Source organism: Lepidothrix coronata, unplaced genomic scaffold, assembly GCF_001604755.1.
Source record: "Lepidothrix coronata isolate B3197 unplaced genomic scaffold, Lepidothrix_coronata-1.0 Scaffold99, whole genome shotgun sequence".
NCBI lineage: Eukaryota > Metazoa > Chordata > Aves > Passeriformes > Pipridae > Lepidothrix > Lepidothrix coronata.
The window spans coordinates 3959719-3978615 of NW_016690279.1; the positions used below are offsets into that span (position 1 = coordinate 3959719).

Sequence of the window (18897 nt, forward strand, 5' to 3'; positions counted from 1 at the left end):
GTGTCCCACAGCCACACTGTGGCTTTCAGAGCCTTCAGGGTGTCTGTTCCCCGAGAGCCTCACAGCATCTCTGCAGCAACTGCACCATCTTCAGTGTTCTGTAAGTGCATAAAACTGGATTTAATGAAGCCAAGCAGCAACATAGCCCCCCATTAGTGACCCAAGCAGAGCTCTGGAACACCCCCAGTTAAAAAAAGAGGAGAGGAAAAACCACTTTGCCTTAGCACAGAGGAGGATTTCAGAAAAAAAGGACCGAAACCACACAAGCAGATTTTACAGTGTTTATTTTTCCAATAGCACAAGGGACAGACATGAGCAGGCCCCCCCCCGAGGGCTCTGCCCCCAGACCAGTCCAAGCTGAACACTGCAGTGGCCCCCCAGGAGGCAGAGCCAGCCCCCCATCTTTGGTAAGCAGGTTCCACACCTCCACTCGCCCTCACCGACACCGCAGCCCTGCCCGGGCCGGGGTGCCACGGGCACTGGGCTCTCATTCCCATGGGATGAGGCTGTTGGATGCATTAAGGATAAACCATCTTGGGGACTGAACTTGTTGCACCCCTCAGGCTTGTGTCTGAAAGAGGAACTTGCACGCCTGAAAAAAAGTGCATGGTGAAGGGAGGTAGGATGGAGCTGGAAAAGGGACAGGAAGAAACAAAATGAAAATAACCCCCCTAAAACTCTTGCTACTGCCCACTTAAATAAACCAGCGGCTTCTCCCCCTCACTGAAGCAATTCACTCTTGATTAGGAATTGCTCCGAAGAGGAAGAGAGTTGCAGTTTTGCTCTCCCTCTGTGGATGCACAAGGATGTTCACCTTCCTGCAGCACAGGTACAGCCATTCCCTGGGAGCTCAGGTGCAGCAACAACCACCAAGAGCTTAGAGGAGGAACTGGTGAACTCGCTTGGGTTGGCAAATCCCACCTGGTCATCCTTGAGCCCGCACAGCACAGTCCACCCAGGCACAGGGAGGCTGTCGGAACCGAGACACCTCTGTGGTGAGCCTCACGTCAGGCAAGACAGAATACAGTGGCTCTGACAATAACTAACACCACTTTAATGCAATACTGCTGTAGAGCCTGAAAATCCAAGGGGGAAAAAAAAAAAAGACCCCTTTATGCTCTATGTACATTACATCCATTTACAGAGTTGGCCAGTACTGTGTACAACATATAAATATATGATCAAACAGATGCAGAGAGGATACTTACAGGAGCCAAATAATTCACTTTATACATCCAAGAATGAAAATATAAAAAAAAAGAAAGTTAAAAAAAAAAAAGAGGAAAGAACACTGCTTTAAATGTTAGGTGATGGTCACATAGATGCACAGCTCGATGCCTGCAGGAGCTCAGCTGCTGTGGGGTTCAGGTCCTCACCACAGGGCTGCAGTGCAGAGCTCACTGCCCACATCCCCGAGCTCCAGGGAACCTCCAGCATTCCACAGCAGTTTGTGGAAGTTGGCCAAAGGAGGCAGGCACAGCTGCTGGGCCACGAGTTCAGCCAGGCAGTTCCCCAGCCACACAGCTTCCTGCAGGCCAGCAGAAGGCATTTGCTTGGCACTTGCCCCGAACTTTTTTTCCTCTTCTTCTTGCATCCTCCACATCAGCTCCATCTGGCACACGGTGGGCTGTACATGGCTCCACAGCCACCTGCAGAGCATGTTCCTGGGCACCATGGTCTGCTGCAGCATCCAAAGACCACACAGGACCATCACTGCAGGGCAGCTCTCTGCTTACCCTCACCGCACAGCAGCACTTCCCACACAAACCAGAAATGGAGATGGCAGAAGGGGAGAGTGGAAGACTGTAGGGCCTCACCTCACACAGCCCTGAAATAGCAAACACCCTCTTCCAGTTCCTTTGGATGTAAGGATTTCCTCCACAGAGGGTCCATGGATTGCCACAGCGAACGGCCTCTCCCCCCGGCATCAGCCTCAGCACGGTACCAGAGCACAGGTGGCAATTCCATGACAGCAGGAAGCAGCAGGATCACTCCCATGGGGCACAGCCCACCCAGACCAGGGTGTCACGGTGAACAGGAACAGGCTCTGCATTGTCGATCTCCACAGGAAGGCAGGTCAACGTTTTCCTCACCAAAACAAAGTGTAACAGCGTTTCTACTATGAAGAGAGAGTACTTTGTGTACTTTTGTGTACAGGCGTTAGGATCAGTCATTATCAAAATACACACACTGAATATACAACCTGTCCCATGGCCATAATTTATTATCTCACCACAAGGCACAATACACAGAGCTTAGAGGGTCCTATACAGTCGTCGTGGCAGAAGGCGCCGCAGCCTTTGCACATGATCATGGCCTTCAGGCTGCACGAGCACTGGAAGGAGATCTCCTCCACGCTGCTGCTGTCAGCAAACATCTGCACAGCCAGGGCCGTGCCCCGGCCCGCAGCAAAGTTCGCTTTGTGGGTGAGCTGCACCACGCTCCCAGCAAGGCCTCGAGGGAAAGCCGGAGTGTTGGATGAATAATTAAAGCTGGTGGAATTGAGCTGCAGCTTTGAAAGCTTCCCATAAAATGCTTGCTTGATGTTGAGCTGAGAGGGGATGGACGAAGGCTCCAAAGGGTGACTCTGTCCTTTCCCTGGATCCCTTGAAAACTTAAAGAAAGGCCAGTCCACGACCAGTGGTTCGCTCTGTGTGTGCCCAGCCAGCTCCGTGGGGTGCTGGGCTGCATCCCCCCTGTTCTCTGCATTACTCTTGGCTGGGCTGCTACACACCAGCACGTTCTCATTTCTGATCCCTCCCGGTGTGCTGCTGTGCTGCTTTGAAGTCCATTCCTCCCTGGCAGCTGGGATTCCTTCTCCCAATGCACAGCCCTTGTCCAAGGGAATCTGTTTGCTGGGCGACAAGGTTCCCATGGTTGAACCGTGATCCAAAGCCCTGGAATGATGCAGCCTCATGCTGGGGTTGGAAGGAAAACCAGAACCAAAGAGCTTTTTGCCTTGAACTCCACTGTAACTTTTATTGACTGATGCACCTCCTGTCTGGTTTGGTCCAAGAGCAGTTACGGCTGGAGATAAAAACAGAGGCTCCGTAGAGGTGTTCACCTTCTCCGGGCTTTTACCTGCCATGACACTCGTTAAGGGGTTTTGCTGTGGCACCCGGTGGACCTTGGACAACTCCTTCTGCTCCTCAAAGCTACAGGAAGAAAACTGTCTTTCCCGAGGGCCCACATCTTCAGGCTTCAGAGAGGCACTTGCCACATTTGCCAGTTGGTCTTGGCAGCTTAAAGTAGAGCCAACCTTGGAATGTTTTTCTGGAACAGCCTGATCCTCTGCTCTAGGCAATGCTGCCGCCGATCCACACGTCTTTTCCTGGGGATCTGTGGAAGATCTCACTGAGTGGATGTCATCGCTCCTGCTTCGGGCACTTGTCTTTATTCCTACCTCTGGAGAAGATTCTTTGCTGAAGCAGTGACTGCTGCCTCTGTCCAAGTGCAGGGAGAGGCTTTCCGACTGCTTCTCCAGCACTGGCTGTGCAACTTCCAGCTTGATGTCAATGTGAGACACTGGGAGAACTTCTTCCAGTGGAAGCTTCCCCTTCAGCAGCTGCATCACCAGGGGGTTGTTGGTCTCGATGGAGGACAGGGGCCGAGCAGAGCTGGCCGGACGCTCGGCCTTCTGGGGCAACGGCACGGGGGGTCCCCACCTCTGGGATGGGGGTGCAGGGGAGTCCCCAGCACAGGCTGGACTATCTGCCTCCACAGACAATTTTGACCTAATCCCATTGCACCTCTCACTGCTGCTGTGTAAGGAAGAGCCTTTCCCAGCCACCTCCCTACAGCTGACACTTCTGAAGCACATCTCCACCTCCACATTCTCATCAGCCACGTCCCCTTCCCAGTCGGAAGCAGTGTCTGTTGTTTCACTGTGTGTACTCTGTATTTCCTCATCTCCACTTGCCTTCAGCTCCTGCATCTCTCCCAGGGGCTGGTGTGCGTTTCCTGGTTCTGTTCTGAGGCACCTCTCCCTTGGCTGCAGGAGCTTTTCAGAGGTATCTCTCCTATTCTGAGAAATAAAGCCACCATGCACAGAGGGCTGCACCAGAGCCTCTGCATTTTGTTCCTCATTACACCGTTTGTCATCACTGCCTTTCCCTGCCTGCAGCTGGGCAGCGTCACACGCCACAGGAATCACTTTCTTCACTCCAGCAGTCACCGTTCTGGAGGTATTACTATCAGCACCACATTTTTCCATAAAAGTTTCAGAGCTGTTAAATCTAAACCTAGACACTGTCTCTGGATCATGGGGTTCTGTACCACCCAATGACAACTCTGGCAGAAAAGGATAACTGGAAGAATTTTCCTTTACATCAGAAGGATAATCCAGCTGTATGGTGGGAGCACCAACATCTCCAAGTTCCACCACAGCCCTGTCTCCCGTGGGACTGACCCCTGCTCCCTGCCCCCCAGAACACAGACCGGTCACCACAGGAACTGCACATCCCAGCTTTGTGCTCTCTGGAGACGTAGCACAAGGTGGGGGTTCGGTCCTTGGGTCACAAAGGAGCTGCTCAGGGCTCTCCTCCGGCCTCTCAGGAGTCACATTGTCCAAGGATGACTCAGTCACAGCATCACGGAATGGCCTCCTGGGTGACCCATCACCGGGCTGAGCGTCCCCTGAGCCAGCACCTGCAGCACAGCCTGGAAGGCCACCCCTCTCGCTCTTTGAGGAAGAGCAGTCTTGTCTGGAAGAGAGGCAGGAATTCACGTTGGCCTCCTGAGCAGCCCCCCCAGGGTCAGCCTTCCCTCTGCTCAGAGGAACAGGCGACTGTAGTTGTGCTCGTTGTAGATCTGACGCACGCTTTCCATGAGCTCTCTTGGATCTCCTGTGCTGGGAACGCCTGCCGGGTTCTCCTCCACCTCCTCCTTCATCGGTGCTTCTCCCCCCGCCTGGGCCACCCCCTCCTCCGATGGCGGCGGTGGCGGCTTCGCGCTGGGCTCGGGCTTGCAGAGCACGGGCCTTAATGTCTGCGAGGGTCCGGGCCCCGGGGCGGCCCCGGCCGGAGGGCTCCGTGCTGGGGATGATCCGGGGGCAGATCTGGTAAGTGGGCTGACCTTTAACCACCCAGGGTGGTTTAATACGTGAAAGTTGAATCTGAAAGAAAGGGAAGAGCAGTTAGTTCTAATGCCGGCCACCTCCAGTGAAACGCCTTTTACTGGCACCTGCTCATCACAGTTCTCATCGCAACTCCTCTCACGAGAATTCAATAAAAAATTTCAAATTTCAACTTGGGAACTACTTTATACAGAGAAGCAGCACGTTTCTGCAACCTCTGCTCTGTGCTCTGTAAAGCTCAGTTCACACTAATATTGTTTTACTGGAGCCCACAGGCAAATACAAAGCAAGTTATTTACATTCACGTCTTCAGACATATCAAACTGTTCTCCCCTACACCAGGATGACCACCCTGGAGCTACCAAAATGGATACCTCTAGTCAAAACAGAAAAAGTCAGAAGGAATACTGAGATTCTGTCAAAAAAAAAAAAAAAGCAACTGAGGAACTACACAGGATAAAATACACAATTTGAAGGTCTTTTGCTACAAATCAGCTCATCTCAGGCAAAGTGCTTTCTGTATCCACAGAAATGCCAACCAAGGGAGCAAGTCAAGGTTACCCTGTGCTCTTGTGCAAAGACCTTGGGATGACTTTACATTCTTTGCCTGTCTAAATTTGACAGCAGACTGTGGCAATCAGAGGCATTTCACCAGCTCTACCAATGAAACCCTTCGACTCCTTCCCGTAAGGTGGCAACACTTGACGTTTTAGTAATGTTTTGATGCTGCTGAGCACGGCAAACCTGAGACACCCAGAAGCTCTAAAGCTCTTTCTTACCCGGATGGGTGGGACTTTGGGCTCCTCTTTAGTAGGCTGTGGCTTTTCTGGGTGAACACTTTCAATTGTGTTACGAAAGGACTGACGATCTTCAAGCCGGGGCTTCTTTTCGGGGAAGGACGCGGAGGCAGCCTCCTCAAAGCTTTTCCTCTTCTGCTCCTTGGACTCCTGAGCAGAGTTCTCCTGGGGCAAACTGGGAATTCTGTTCCCAGCTGCCAGCGACGGATCTTCCGATTTGCTGTGTGATTTGGAAGTCTCTGGAGAGAGGTGCAGCTCAGAACTCTCCGCCTTCAGTCCTGCAGCTGAGGGGCTGGTCAGATCATCTTTCTTCAGGTCTGTCTCAGGCTTTGGCTCTTTATGGAGGGAGGAATCTGGCCCCATGGGAGCAGGCTCTTTGGGAGCTTCTGTGTGCTCGGGTTCCCGCAGTCTGTACAGGCTCCTCCTGGCCCGGCACCGCAGGTCGGCCCGGGAGCGTTTCCGGAAGCGCCCGTCCCTCTGCCGCGTGGTCGGCCCACGGGGCAGCCTCGCTTCTCCTTTAACAGACAGCTCTGTCCTGTTCTCAGCATCTTCCTGCACCGAATTCTGCTCCTGGGATTCTTCCTGGCTCAGGCCCAACCTGTGGGGCAAACACAAAAACCAGCTCAGACCCGAAGGCCACCCCGATTTCAGTGTTACTGAATAGCACCACCATGGGCAGAGACTCATCAAACCCTCGTTAACTCACCCTGCAAGGGGAGAACCCGCACATTCACCACATTGCTATCACAGGGGATGAGAAAAATAAGAAAATGTAAATATTTGCAAAGAAAAACAAGTAATATTAACTTGTCTCGGACATAAAATATATAGGTCACAAAATTCTATGACCCAGCCAATTCCACTAAGGATTTTCCCGGAGCAACACCTGGAACGATTCACCTGACAACCCGTATATTTCAAGGAGTTTATGCTGCATCTGCTCAGGTATCATCAAACAGAAACTCACTCTGCCACCTGCATAAACATGGATAAAACAGGATAGACAAGGTAAAATTTCTCACTTTTGTCCATAGTAGTCCTCAAAGAACTTCTCTTTCCATTGCTCCACTCTCTTTTCCTTTTCCATCTCCTGCCGGATTCGAACTTGCATCTCGTGGGTGAATTCACCTACATGGAAGCAAGAGACTAAAATTCAGTTCCAAACAAAACTGATTCTGCAAATGCAGCCTCTAGTGTTTGAACAGTATAGCAGCTGTATCTATGAAGGACAGGCTGGTACCACCCTGCTCCCCACCCTACTCTGGATCCATGTGCTGCCTGCAGCTCCATAAGGATGGTGGTCACACAGCCTCAAGTAAGTGTGGAAAAAATCATCTTTAACCAGACACAGGCCACCATTCAAGGAAAGATAAGTCTGGCACTACTTTATACCTTCACCGCTTAGCTCTGAAAAGTCCCATGGCACCAAAAGAAATCACATCTTTGATTTTAAAGGAGGGAGGGGAAAAAAAGAAAAGGAAGAAGAAAAGTTGGAGGTGACATAGTTGGATAGGCAGCAAAGCTGGACTAAATTTCTGTTCGTTAACCGCAAAAGAGAAACAAAAATCCTGTAAAACGAGCACCTACTCCCCAGGAAAGCAGAGCCACTCACCGTCAGCGAGCCGCTCTCTCCAGCTCTGCGCGGCGTGGGTGAAGAACTCGTTGTTCAGAGCGCTGCCACTGAGGCGCATCAGCCCGTCAGCCCCGACCTACCAGGACACACAGGACACGTCTGCTCCAGCTGTTCCACACTCAAGGGGCAACCAGTGAAGGGAAAACACCCGAGTGCTCATACCTGTCTGTCCACTTCGGGCAGGAGGTAAAGCAGCTGCTGCTGGAAGTGCGACGGGAGCGCGTTAAAGGTCCTGGAGTTGATCAGCGCCCGCAGGTTTGTGTTGACGAGGATGGAGCCAGGGGTTTCAAAGTCAATATCCTCACCCCTGTTCCGTTTCATTTGCCCTGGAGTTTAAGGACAGGGAAATAAAATTAACATGGTTGTATATAAGTATTTCAGCCTGATAGGCAGGAAATTAATTTAAACTACTACAGCGAAAGGAGCAAGAGAGACGAGAAAGACTGCAGTATGCAAGTGTGAAGAATGACTCCAGCACAGTAATTAATAGACACATCTGGAATTTTAATATGAGGTCACAGTTCTGCCATATTCAGGTACAATTCTCGATGCTTCTCTTCAGACCAGGCAAACTTTTAAGCAACTGTCTCACTAACGTTCAGGGTGGAAAGCCTGGCCTGCGACCTCAGATCATCAAATGCCTCCTGAGAGAAGAGATCCTGGTGCTCCTTTCTCAGAGTCAACATCACCGATTATTCTTCTACCTGTAACCAGAGGCACATACCAGCCGTGGGCTTTCGGATGCCCCTCAGCAGCTGTGGAGGATCCCTGTTTATCTCTGTCCTACTGCGCAGGCTGGTTTTGCACAAGGCCAAGGAGCTGCTGCTGCTGCTGGATGTGCTGCTGCTCTCCCCATCAGCGTGCCTTCCTGTGAACCCTAAAAGCAAACCAACCTCATAAAAATACACAAAGAACAGCCAGAGGGAGAGTGGTTGAACATGCAGGAATTATCTGTTACTAACAGATCTGCTATTATGGGGTATTGCCCAACAATTTTGATGGAGTTAAACATACACACAACTCTCTGCAGTCACACTCATTCTCAGCAGGCGTTACAGAAATCCTCAAGCAAACACGGATGACTGGGAGGTTGAGAGAGATCTGTGAGGTCATTAGGAACCCCCTCCCAAAGCCATGCTCACCCGAGGCAGACTCCATGTGTGCCCCGTTTACTTTCAGCGGGGTTAACACCACCCGAGGCAGCATCACACCCGTCTTTTTCTTCTGTTTGGTTGTCTGCAGGCCAGATAGAAACCAAAAACAAAACAAAGGAATTGAAGGCATTAGGGAAGAGTAAAATGATCTTCTAAACAGCATGTTCTTTGGTTAAAGAACTAACTGGCGGCTCCTAGGCAAATCTTCAGATGTCACTATACTCAGGACTAGCAGAGTATTCAACTTTGCCTTCCTGTACATGATCCCTCCCCATCCTGCCAACTCCTCACCCAAGGAAACAGTCCGTCAACTCTGAGGCACCTGTGCACAACTAGTCCCTGTCACACCACCCCACCAGACACGAGAGCTCCCCTTGAGAGGCTTCACTCTTCCCATTAGTCCCACATTTTCCTACCTGGGAAGCGGTTCTGTAGCTCTCCCTGGTAGCAGGTCCCTTGCTCTGAGATTCTGTGGAACAGGAGGCGTTAGAGGAGGTTTCATCTAGAGACACTGAAAAAGACGGGCTCTCAGTCAGACACAGGAGTAGGCCCTAGAGTTTAGGGTTAATGCCACCAGACACTTACCATCATTGTCACCACTCACAGTGCTGGCTTCGTTGGACCCACAGCTTTCTGCATCTGCTGTGTCCTCCAGCTCCTCCCCTTCTGGCACTGACAGGTTCCGGGACCACTGCAAGGCATCCTTCTAGAGGGGAAACACAACTGAGGTGGATACAGCCCTCCCTCCCTCCCAGACTTACACCAGTGGGAGCCTTTAACCTTAATCCTTGATGCAGAAAGATTATTTTAAAGTACATTTGGGCTCACAACAGAACAGAAGTCACCTAAACTACAAGCAGGTCATAGAGCCCTCCTAGACGATTAATTCACACCCCCAAAATATCAGGTTAATAATAATTAATTCAATAAAAAAGATTAATAATTTGTCAAAATTTTTTGTAAGCAAGGAGATCCTATTAAAAAGAACTACCTAATTCTTGCTAAGAAAGGACAGGTAGCATTAGAGGAGCCAAATACTAAGACAGTAAGCTTAGGAGATTTTTCTTCTACTTGTACAAGCAAAGCCATTTCAATGCCACCTATTTTTAGCAAAATAAGGTGATTCAACAAGATTTTCTAACAACAGAAAATAGATGGAAATGAAACAGCTGAGATACCTGTTGTCTATCAAGCTGATACTCATCAGGGAATCCAACAGTACAAAACAATGCAAAAGAAAAGCCCAAGACCAGAAACATTTTCAATATTTAAGATTACTGGGACAATAAATGAAAAATTAAAAAAACACGTTCCAGAGAGACTTCAAGATTTGAGGAAAATACTGATGCTAAATAACACTGAATGTGGTGGAACACAAAACAACCAACCAAAAGAATAAATATGCATTTTCCTATCAAGATTTTACTTGTTGCTACAAGCTCTTGGACCAATTTAATTCCTTGGCTGGCTGTTTTCCCTCGTGGCTGGTAGCAAGGGAATGCATGGGACTGTTCCAATAAGCAGCTGCCTGAGTGGACACCAGGTACTGCAATAAGAGGATTTATCTTGCTTGTGCAATTCAAGAAAAAAATAGTGGGTTTTTTTTAAAGTTATTTATCATAGATGGCTGAATATAGCTGAAAGGCACAAGCTCCAAGGAAATAATGAATTCCAGACTCTCTCTCACATGACAGTCCCACCTGCAGCACACTGCCCCTGATGCTCAGTGGCAGGTAACACTCAGCCCTGCACAAGGAGCAGAACTCACAGCTGGGAGCAGAGCTCAGCATTTACCTTGAGTGTGAAAAGGCTGATGCGTCCAGGCAGTTTGTAAAAGAGCCCGTCCCCTCCCCGGGAATTGGAGTGGAGCATGGCGTTGAGGCAGGCCAGGGGAGACGTGCCACTGCAACACAGGAAGGGAGGGAATAGTTTAAGAGGTGGGTTTATCAAGAAAACAGCCTGAGTGATCTGGTTAAAAGGGCACCATTTAGCTGACAGAGGGGAACAGAGGTGATGTCACAAACTTTATGGGACGGACACTTCAGTCAGAACAGTGTCAGTGCTTTCATTCTGACCTGTACACCAGCCTCAGCACATCACACCGAGCCATCGGCAGCAAACAGGAAATGTGACACCAATTTTAAGCTGCCCTCATCTGGCTGTAGACATTTCTAACTTTTATTACCTGTTTCCTCCCCTCCTCTGCTTGAAACCTTCAGTGTTGGATTGACTTTACAAAAACCCCAGATTTATTCATCAGTAGAAAGACGCAAACAAACTGCACACACACGTGTTACTGGAATGTCTCCCTGACATGTCACAGACCAAACTGCACAAGCAGAGCTCGAGATGAAGGTTCTGATGCACTCACTCACTCACAGGTTCTGTGTACCCCCCTGGTTAAAGCCCCATCCTACACTCACACCAACGGAGCTGCTGTGCCACGTAATATTGTGTTTTCCACTCAGTCCCACATGTACAGGCAGAAAGTTATCTGGAAGAGACATTACAGCAGCACTGACTGCATTTTTAGTAAAAGTGAAACCGAAAACTGGATCGAGATAAAATACTTCTAAGAAAATCATCCTCAAATCGAAAACTTAGAACGCTCTGTTTGCACCCTGAATGTGTTTGGGTTTTGGACATTCCTTCATAGGCCTTGGCAACAGGCAAAGTTACCCTGTATCACTTTTAGATAACGTGAATAAAATTTCCAGCCTGGTGTCCTGTTAGACAGTGCTTTCCCCTCTGTGTTTACCAGATGCTCCAAGCACACTCGCCAGCCACAGAGCTCCATTAAAACAGCAAAGTAGATCTCCCCGAAACAAGAGAAAAACAAACAGTTAAAACTCTGTTAAAGTCGCTAAACTCAGTATGGTGCTGGGCCCAATGTCCTGGCTCGAGCACCAGCCTCATGGGAACATCAGTGTCCCATATGGAACATGGCCCTCCTGGCAGAGCACTGTGACCCCTGAACTGGGGAGCCCCACCTCAGGACTGATTCAGAGGGAAAAACATCTCGAGGCACTGAGCTATTTCCTTCAGGAAATGGAGTTTCAGGAAAGGCTTCTATACAAGCACCAGCAAGCCGGCTGCACGATCAACCAGGCAGGCTCACTGCCTTTATTCTGTGAACAATCATGCTCTGAAGAAAACAATCTTTTCTTACAGCAGAGAATTAATGACCGGGGAAGGAAAAGCAGATATCCCAAGGGAAACCACCGACCTTTAAAGGAATTAGTTAGCTTTGTGGGATTTAACCTGACACATGCTCTGAAGTCTGGTCTTTACTTATACACTGTGACAGGCCACTTGTAAAAACTGGGAAAGCACAGGATAATTTCTGTGTGTGAAGAGCCCTGCTATTACCTTTGGCAGAGGACAGCCTGTGCACAGAGATCTGCAACTGCCTGCTTAGGTAACAGGACTGATGTGAGAGTTGTAGAGGACTGACTGAAGCAAAACTGTATGAAAGTCCTCATTAAAATCTGTCTGAATTCTACTCATGGCTGTGAAACCACTGCCCATATCCAAACCAGTGAAGATCTCCTCAACAAGAGTCATAGAATCCGAAGATGGTTTGGGTTGGGAAGGGACCTTAAAGACCATCTTATTCCACCCCCCTGCCATGGGCAGGGACACCTTTCACTAGCCCAGGTTGCTCTAAGTCCCATCCAACCTGGCCTTGAACACTTCCAGGGTTGGGGCATCCACAGCTTCTCTGGGCAACCCGTGACAGGGCCTCACCACCCTCACAATAAAGAATTCCTTCCTCATATCCAATCTAAATCTACCCTCCTTCACCTTAAGGCCACTCCCCTTTATCCTATCACTATGTGCCCCTGTGAAAAGTCCCTCTCCACCCTTCTGGTAAGCCCTTGGCAGGTGGGCATTCCAACAGCTCCAAATTTGATGCAGTTGCACACATGGGCCCTGCACCTCTCCAAACAAGGGCAGGTCCCACACCCAACACTTCTGTACATGTCACTGATTTTCACTGTTTAAACCACCCCAGCTGTTTCCTGATTTCACACAAATTAGGAGCAGAAACAAGCTAACATTTAGGAGAAACCAATTTACCTTCTGTAGGTGGGTAAAGTACAGGCTCAGGAAACGCAAACATCAGGGTGGAAAACAGTCCACAGAAACAAGGGGAGGGGGAAGCAAGACTGGAAACAGCCCATGCATCTGGATTCCCCAGAAGTCCCTCCCTGGGCAGCAGCTTTTTCTGTCTCTGGTAGTCAAACTTCCTTTTTTTTTTTTTTTGCCAGGCAGCACTAACTGAGGCATTTGGACTATCACAGTTACCCACTTTCTTTGAGCTGCAAGACACTCTGTATTTCTACTACTGTCATGGAAACAGATGGAAGCTCACAGGAACTTAACCAAGGAAAGCAGTCTCCCACTTCTGCCCTTTCCAAGGCTCTATATCAGGTTCTTTTCCATACCAAAACCACCTTGAGATGGGCATCAATGCCAAGAGCCACAACCATGTGAGCTGCGCTCTCTCAGCGCTCGAGAATCTGAGCAGCAGACAGTGTAGTGACATAAAATAAAGAAGACTGACTTGAGTCTCCTAAAACATAATGTCTGCTCTGGAAATGAAGCATCAGAGGAGACAAAACTTAAACCGTTCTCAAACTCGAGTCACAACAGCAGAAACTGCTGGGAGCTACTCATGAGAGAACCACACGAGTGAGTGGTAAGTACAGCACAATGCAGGGGTCTGATCTGCAAGAGGCATTTATTTCACAACAGATGGGTGAAGGGACTCTCTATGTTGTAAAAAAAAAATCCACAAACAGCTTTCAGTTATTGTCAAAGAAAAAACCCCACAACCTGTATATGAATGTCTGTACCGTCATCTGAAATTACCGGGCTGGAAAAAGGGAAGCCAAGTGGGCTGGGGATGAGGCAGAACTGCACGAAGCAACACAAGCCTTCACACGCTGCCTCCCCCATGCTCCATGCTGGTTTAGACAAGATCATCAATACTAACCTCATTTCCTTTAGTCCTTCAGCCTCTATGACCTGCAGAATCTGTTTTGGGGTCATGGGAGCATCAGAGTAATTTTCCAGCACCTGAAAAGACAGAAAGACCATGTGTCATTACAGAATTGGCTTCTGCATTCCCAGCACTAGTCCATCAGCTGTGGCCCAGACCCAATAATGTGCCTCTTCAAACTTGATTCATCTGCAAAGACACACAGTAAAATTTCAGGCTACCTCAAGATCCCAGTGAGCATCACAAAAGGCTTTACCTTCATCTGGTCCCTAATGAACTGAAATACAAACACAGAGGAGAAAAAACAGCAGAATTTGGCCTTGACCCCAGGGGAAGCTTTACTATAGACTATAGACGCCCAGTAGACTTCAGTATACATTAGACCAAGCTGCTGCCACATAAACCTTCAAAACTGAACATCAGGTCAGTGACCTTTAATGATGTAGAGTGTTCTCCTACCTCTCCACAAAGCATCCAGTATTTTTCTGCCACTAGAAGTATTACTTTTAGCACAGCCATACAGTCAAATAGTGTACTTTCCTTGGATTACTGCATTCATTTCATCTTTGCTCCATCCCAAGAAGGGAACCAGAGCTAAGAGTCAGAATTCATGTCAGAGAAGGACAGAATTCAGAAAAGAACAAAATAACAGTAAAGGATTTGGAAAAAAACAGGGTTGGAGACACTAAAAAGACTGAGTGTTTGCCTTTGATACAAAATGAGGAAAATCAGATATTAAAAAGCAACAAAATAAATAATAAATCATCCTTCCATATATTATATGAAGAATAGAATTGCCAAAGAACTAAAGAGGTTATTACTTGATTTTCTTTTAAAGCCTGTGGAACTTAAGTGCTCTGAAATGTCTAGAAGCAAGAACTCAAGGATTCAAAGAGAGGACCGGACATTTCTGTGGATAAGAAGATTACCCACATAAACAGGAAACAATGAGCAAAAATAAGCTGCAGTAGATGTAAACCACGCTGCTTCTCTGGGAGCAGATTACCCTACAGCTGCCGACCACACGCCGGCTCCTGCCTTCCCCGGCAGCAGACAGTGCTGCTCTCGGAATGCAAAGGCACTGAGCTCACAGACCTGGGGCTGAGTGAGGAAAGACAGGGTGAGACAGGCACAGGACATGGTCTGGAAAAGCCACAGGACATGGCCTGGAACAGGCCCGAAAAGCAGCAATTCACTCGGGAACTTTTTTATCATAACCCTGGTCTAAATTCCCCCGATGTTGCGGTGTTGTCTGTCCCCATGCTGTAGGAGTCAGCAACACGGTGCTGTCTCTCAGTCTGACTCATGTAGGAACCGACTGGAGAGACCCAAACGCCCCATTTCCATCAGCGACATCTCGAAGTGAGTCACTGTGGCAGCCACGGCAACAGGACACGTGCAAAAACACCCCAAAGCTGTGCAGGGCTCCATTTTCACCTCCAAGCCATCCCACCTCCAAACCTCTCCACCAGTAAAGAAGAACCCAACCCATGACACTCCAGTTCTGCACCTCAACAATATGTTGTGATAAGGCCAGCCTGGACATGGCTTGGAGCAACCTGGAGTGGAAGTGGTCCCGCGCCTTGCAAGGGGTTGGAACGGAGATGATCTTTAAGGTCCCTTCCAATCCAAACCATTCTGTGATTCTATAAAAGGAATTTCTTAAATCATATCCACCCAACAGGTATTTTGCAGATGCCTGAAGCTCACAAGCATCTGAGAATGAGGGAAAAACCCGGATGGGGAAGGGAATTTGAGAACTAACCTGATTTGAAACCCGATGCAAACACAAAGAGTTTAAAGCAAAGATCAAAGCGAGTGATAAGCCATATTCAGAGACAGTAAACTAATTTAATTCCATACAGCTCCATCACACTTTTTCCTCCTTCCACAGGTCACAAGGTCTCCATGCTTCCCTCCTGAGCTGTCACCCCATCACTCAAAGGCAGCAGACAGCTGACACGGGGAAATGCATCGCTCCCGAGCCCAGCGAGATCCGCCAAACGCAACACGCCTGTTCCAAAAAAAATCAGGGAATTATTCAAACCTCTCTCTAGTGACAGACACAGCAAGCGAAATACGCGGCCTAGAACTGAGCACGAAGGAGCATTTACATACGGATAAAAGAATCTGTACTCAGGGGAACAATTTCCAATCAAGAGCTGTGTTAAGTGTACAGAGCCCTTAATGGAAGAACTGGGGGAGAGAAGATCCTGCAAGCTTTAGGCACCAAACCCCAGAGCTGGCCCTCCATCCTTCTCCAACCTGACACTTCCACTGCCACGTCAACCTTCCCACCCAGAGCTACAACTTCAGCGTTAGTTGTTAGCTATTCCTTACCCCCAAAACAGAATTTTCCCCCCCCTCCACTGTTTATAGCCAAGGATTCCTGTGCCCCCAATTATGGAAGTTTACATCACTTCCCCAATTAATTTACTGGGCATCCAGTTCTGACAGCATTTGTGGGATAGTGCCATGGCTCTGGGGATCCAGACGAATCTTTAAAGGCTTATTTTAAGGAAAGTGCAGAGCTTTGGCTCTGTAGGAGTAGCAACCCTGAAAAGCACTTTTGCCTGTGATTCTCAGAAACGTTGAGAGGAATACAAAATATACCAGTGCACGTCAGAGAGGGAAATTAAAAGCATTTTGACAGGGAGCATGTGTAAGACTAGTGTGAAATAAAGATCTATTTTTAGTGGATTTACAATCAGTCCTGCAAGCTGGAAGTGCAGCTACGCAACTGTAGGTCCCTCTAAGTGGATAATCTAGTATGAGATCGTTCTATTTCTGGTTCATCAATGGCTCTAAGATGCTGTTGAGGCTTAGACACCTCATGCACCCACTGTGCCTGAGGTTCTGGCCAAAAGACAGGTGAAGGGAACCGTGTGAAGAGTTCCTTTCCCCATCATGTGAGGCTGAGGAGATGTATTAGGTGACTGCTTTAAAGTCAGTGTCTCATGTGCTGCTTTGGGCAGCCTATAAATACTGATTTTTTTTTCATCTGTCAGGGCTCAGGATGTTTGGATGAGCTGACTTTGTTTGAGGTCACATGGCACAGCCTCTGCCCCTGGGGTCACCTACCAGGAAAGCATCCCTGCCACCTGCAGTGACACACCTGGCTCACAGAACCTGGATCCCAAGGAGAAATGCAGGATGGAGAACCCAGACCACCAGGCTCCTGCAGTGAAGTTCCACAGAGGCTGCCCTAAGCCCTTCTTTGGTTTTTCAAGCAAAGCCACGTGGGTCTAAAATATTATAATTTACACACAAAAGATGATGCAAGTTGCTGGAAGACAGATGCTTGTCTGATTAGGTTTCTTCCTGGCAAGCAGTAAGAAAACACTCCAATAGCCAAAGAAATCTTACTCGGGAGCACAAAGACTTATCCTTAACATCCTCAGTACCAGACATGAGTCTCCCTGGACTCACCCACATTGTTCCTCTGAATGTTTATATGCTCCAAGCCATAACCTGGGCTGGCAAAACCAAAACACACACACGGCAACAGAAGAAAACAAAGAAAACAACCACCCTCAAGCCCTGTAGATCTGTTTCTGCAGAAGTCCGTGGGCTACACAGGAGGAATATATGTACTGAACACCACTGACAGGGCTATGGGGAGGAAACCATGGATCTGTTCACCCCAACTACAAGCAGCTGGATCATCCATTACTCCGTGGACTGGCACTCCTGCACCTGCAAAGATCTGTGTCACTGTGTCACCAGGAGAGAACCAGCTCTCTCCAGCCAGCTCTGGCCACCCAACTGCCAAGCAACCAGCCTAAACACCTCCACATGCAGCTCTTAAATCAAACCTCTGACCAGCACCTGATTGTTGAACTGAAGTTATTTTTCTTGTTACATTTCCTAGTTCACAACTGGGGTCCAAGACAGATCTGACTCAAACACTTCACAGAGGGAAGTCCAACAACAGCAGCATTCCCACAGACACCACTGGAGCAGGGCAGGGCTTGGAACTTGGAAGACCTCAACAAGGAGATTCCCTAAGACAAAAGGACTAAGACATACCTGTGGCCATGTCTCCCAACCCCAAAAGTGACCAAATACGGGCTGATTCAGGGATGTTCCGTACAGCTGCTTCTCCAGGGCAGCCCAGCACAGGGAGGGAACCCGCAGCCCCGCTAATTAAACCAGAAACTTTTGACAGCAGCTGTGCCCGGGCTCCAGGCCGGGCTCTCTCCAGAGGCTCAGGTTCGCTCCACGGAGCCTTAAACCATCCGAAAGGAGGAGAATGGACCAACCCGTCCCCACAACCCTGCCCAGCACACACCGACCCGCTGCGGGACGGCACCTCCCGAGCCCATCCCGGGAGCCGGGACCGGCGGGAGGCGGCGGAGGCCGCAGGGACCCCCGGCGGAGGGCGGGCAGCTCGTTCCGGAGCCCGCCCGGCGGGCCGGGGGGCCGCGCTCGCACCGCGCCGGGGGCGCATCCCCTTCCCATCGGGCCGGGGAAGGGAAACAAGCGGGAAGGAGACCCCCGGCCCCGGCGGCCCCGGGTCCGGGCCCGGCACGGGCAGCACCGTCCGCAACCCCCTGGGCGGCCCCGGACCCGGCTCGGCCCCACGGCGGCGATGGCGGCGCCGCCGGCCCCGTTACTCGGGGAGGGGCTGGGCGCGGCGGGGAGGCCCCGGGGCCCAGCCGAGCCCCCGCGCCCCTTCCTCGGAGCGCCCCCACCCCGGGCCTCACCAGGCGGGCGGCCTCGGCCCACGTGCGCTCCTTCTTCCTCCTCTGCTTCATCTCCTTCATCCTCCTCCTCCTCCTCCTCCCGCGCGGGCGGGCGCGGCGGGCGCGGACCGTTGGGCGCGCAGGCGGGCGGGCGGGCGGGCGGCGGCCGGGCCGGGCCGGGCCGGGGCGGGGCAGGGCGGGCGCGGCGGGCGCGGCGGGCGGGGCGCGAGGCGGGGGCGGCTCCGGGCGCTACGGGAGGAGGCGGCGGCGGCGGCGGCGGCGGCTCGGGCCCGGCATAACAACGGGGTCAAAGGGCCGGGAGCGGGGCGGGGCGGCGGGGCCCGGCGACGGTGGCCGCGGCGGGACACGGCGGGAGCGGAGGGGCGGGGACCAGGGGGGCGGTGCCGGGGATGATTTGAAGGAAAACAAACCGCAAGGGCCGCCGGGAGTTGTAGTCCACGTGGGCGGACCCACCGTGGGAGTGAGGCGGCCCGCGGACTGCAAGTCCCGGCGGGCTCCGCGCGGCATGGCGGGAGAGGCCGCTGCCGC

At 50.5% G+C, this 18897-nt stretch overlaps 1 protein-coding gene across 6 annotated transcripts; it reads right to left on the reverse strand.

The window, feature by feature from the left end:
• Positions 1-267: 267 nt before the first annotated feature.
• Positions 268-18475, reverse strand: ASXL1 (additional sex combs like 1, transcriptional regulator). Of its 6 annotated transcripts, XM_017822616.1 has the most exons (13): positions 18370-18464; positions 15527-15677; positions 13658-13740; positions 10453-10561; positions 9244-9364; positions 9075-9169; positions 8647-8740; positions 8229-8381; positions 7667-7830; positions 7484-7580; positions 6894-6999; positions 5854-6469; positions 268-5113 (listed from the first exon to the last, which is right to left on the reverse strand). In XM_017822616.1, the coding sequence occupies exons 3-13, from the start codon at positions 13711-13713 to the stop codon at positions 2225-2227; spliced, it is 4500 nt and encodes a 1499-aa protein (XP_017678105.1). In that variant the 5' UTR covers positions 13714-13740; positions 15527-15677; positions 18370-18464; the 3' UTR covers positions 268-2224. The 6 variants fall into 6 exon arrangements, with proteins under 6 accessions (XP_017678105.1, XP_017678103.1, XP_017678104.1 ...); XM_017822614.1 differs by lacking the exon at positions 15527-15677 and having other exon boundaries at positions 9244-9361; positions 18370-18475; XM_017822615.1 differs by lacking the exon at positions 15527-15677 and having other exon boundaries at positions 9075-9127; positions 18370-18475.
• Between the last annotated feature and the right edge of the window lie 422 nt (positions 18476-18897).

Coding starts and splice junctions, on each gene's coding strand:
- ASXL1 (XM_017822613.1), bottom strand. CDS start 18,429: ATGAAGGAGATGAAGCAGAGGAGGAAGAAGGAGCGCACGTGGGCCGAG. Junction 9,365..10,452: donor TCAGCCTTTTCACACTCAAG/GTAAATGCTGAG, acceptor TTTCCCCTCTAG/AAGGATGCCTTGCAGTGGTC. Junction 7,000..7,483: donor GAGAGAGCGGCTCGCTGACG/GTGAGTGGCTCT, acceptor GCTTCCATGTAG/GTGAATTCACCCACGAGATG.